The sequence below is a fragment of the Phaethon lepturus genome, unplaced genomic scaffold, assembly GCF_000687285.1.
Source record: "Phaethon lepturus isolate BGI_N335 unplaced genomic scaffold, ASM68728v1 scaffold24403, whole genome shotgun sequence".
Lineage (NCBI taxonomy): Eukaryota > Metazoa > Chordata > Aves > Phaethontiformes > Phaethontidae > Phaethon > Phaethon lepturus.
In genome coordinates this window covers 1,570-2,139 of record NW_010531514.1, presented here as the reverse complement: position 1 = coordinate 2,139, position 570 = coordinate 1,570, and the positions used below count along the sequence as shown (strand labels likewise).

Here is a 570-nt window from a genome sequence, read left to right as displayed (position 1 = left end):
CGACGGGGCGGGCTGGAGCCACCCCGCCGCGGCCGCGGTCACCCCGCGCCCACCTTCGTCCTCCGCGGAGGTTTCGTTGCTCTCGGGCATCTTCTCGGGACTTTCCTCTTTACTCCTCGCCCCGTCGCCTTCGTCGTCGTCCTCGTCCTCGCTCTTGTTCCGTGGGGCCCAGGTCATCTTGTTCTCCTTCTTCAGCCGCCGGCGGGCGTTGGCGAACCAGGTGGAGACCTGAGTGAGGGTCATCTTGGTGATGATGGCCAACATGATCTTCTCGCCCTTGGTGGGGTAGGGGTTCTTGCGATGCTCCTGCAGCCAGGCCTTCAGCGTGGCCGTGGCGTCGCGGGTGGCGTTTTTCCTGTACGCGGGGTCCAGGTCATCTTGTTCTCCTTCTTCAGCCGCCGGCGGGCGTTGGCGAACCAGGTGGAGACCTGAGTGAGGGTCATCTTGGTGATGATGGCCAACATGATCTTCTCGCCCTTGGTGGGGTAGGGGTTCTTGCGATGCTCCTGCAGCCAGGCCTTCAGCGTGGCCGTGGCGTCGCGGGTGGCGTTTTTCCTGTACGCGGGGTCG

General features: G+C 64.6%; 1 protein-coding gene across 1 annotated transcript; it reads right to left on the bottom strand.

The window, feature by feature from the left end:
* Window positions 1–53: 53 nt before the first annotated feature.
* On the bottom strand, window positions 54–428 carry LOC104618880 (iroquois-class homeodomain protein irx-2-like; the record flags this gene model as incomplete). Its single annotated transcript, XM_010284596.1, has 1 exon — window positions 54–428. A coding segment is annotated over one exon (375 nt), but the record flags the coding sequence as incomplete, so codon positions are not given.
* Between the last annotated feature and the right edge of the window lie 142 nt (window positions 429–570).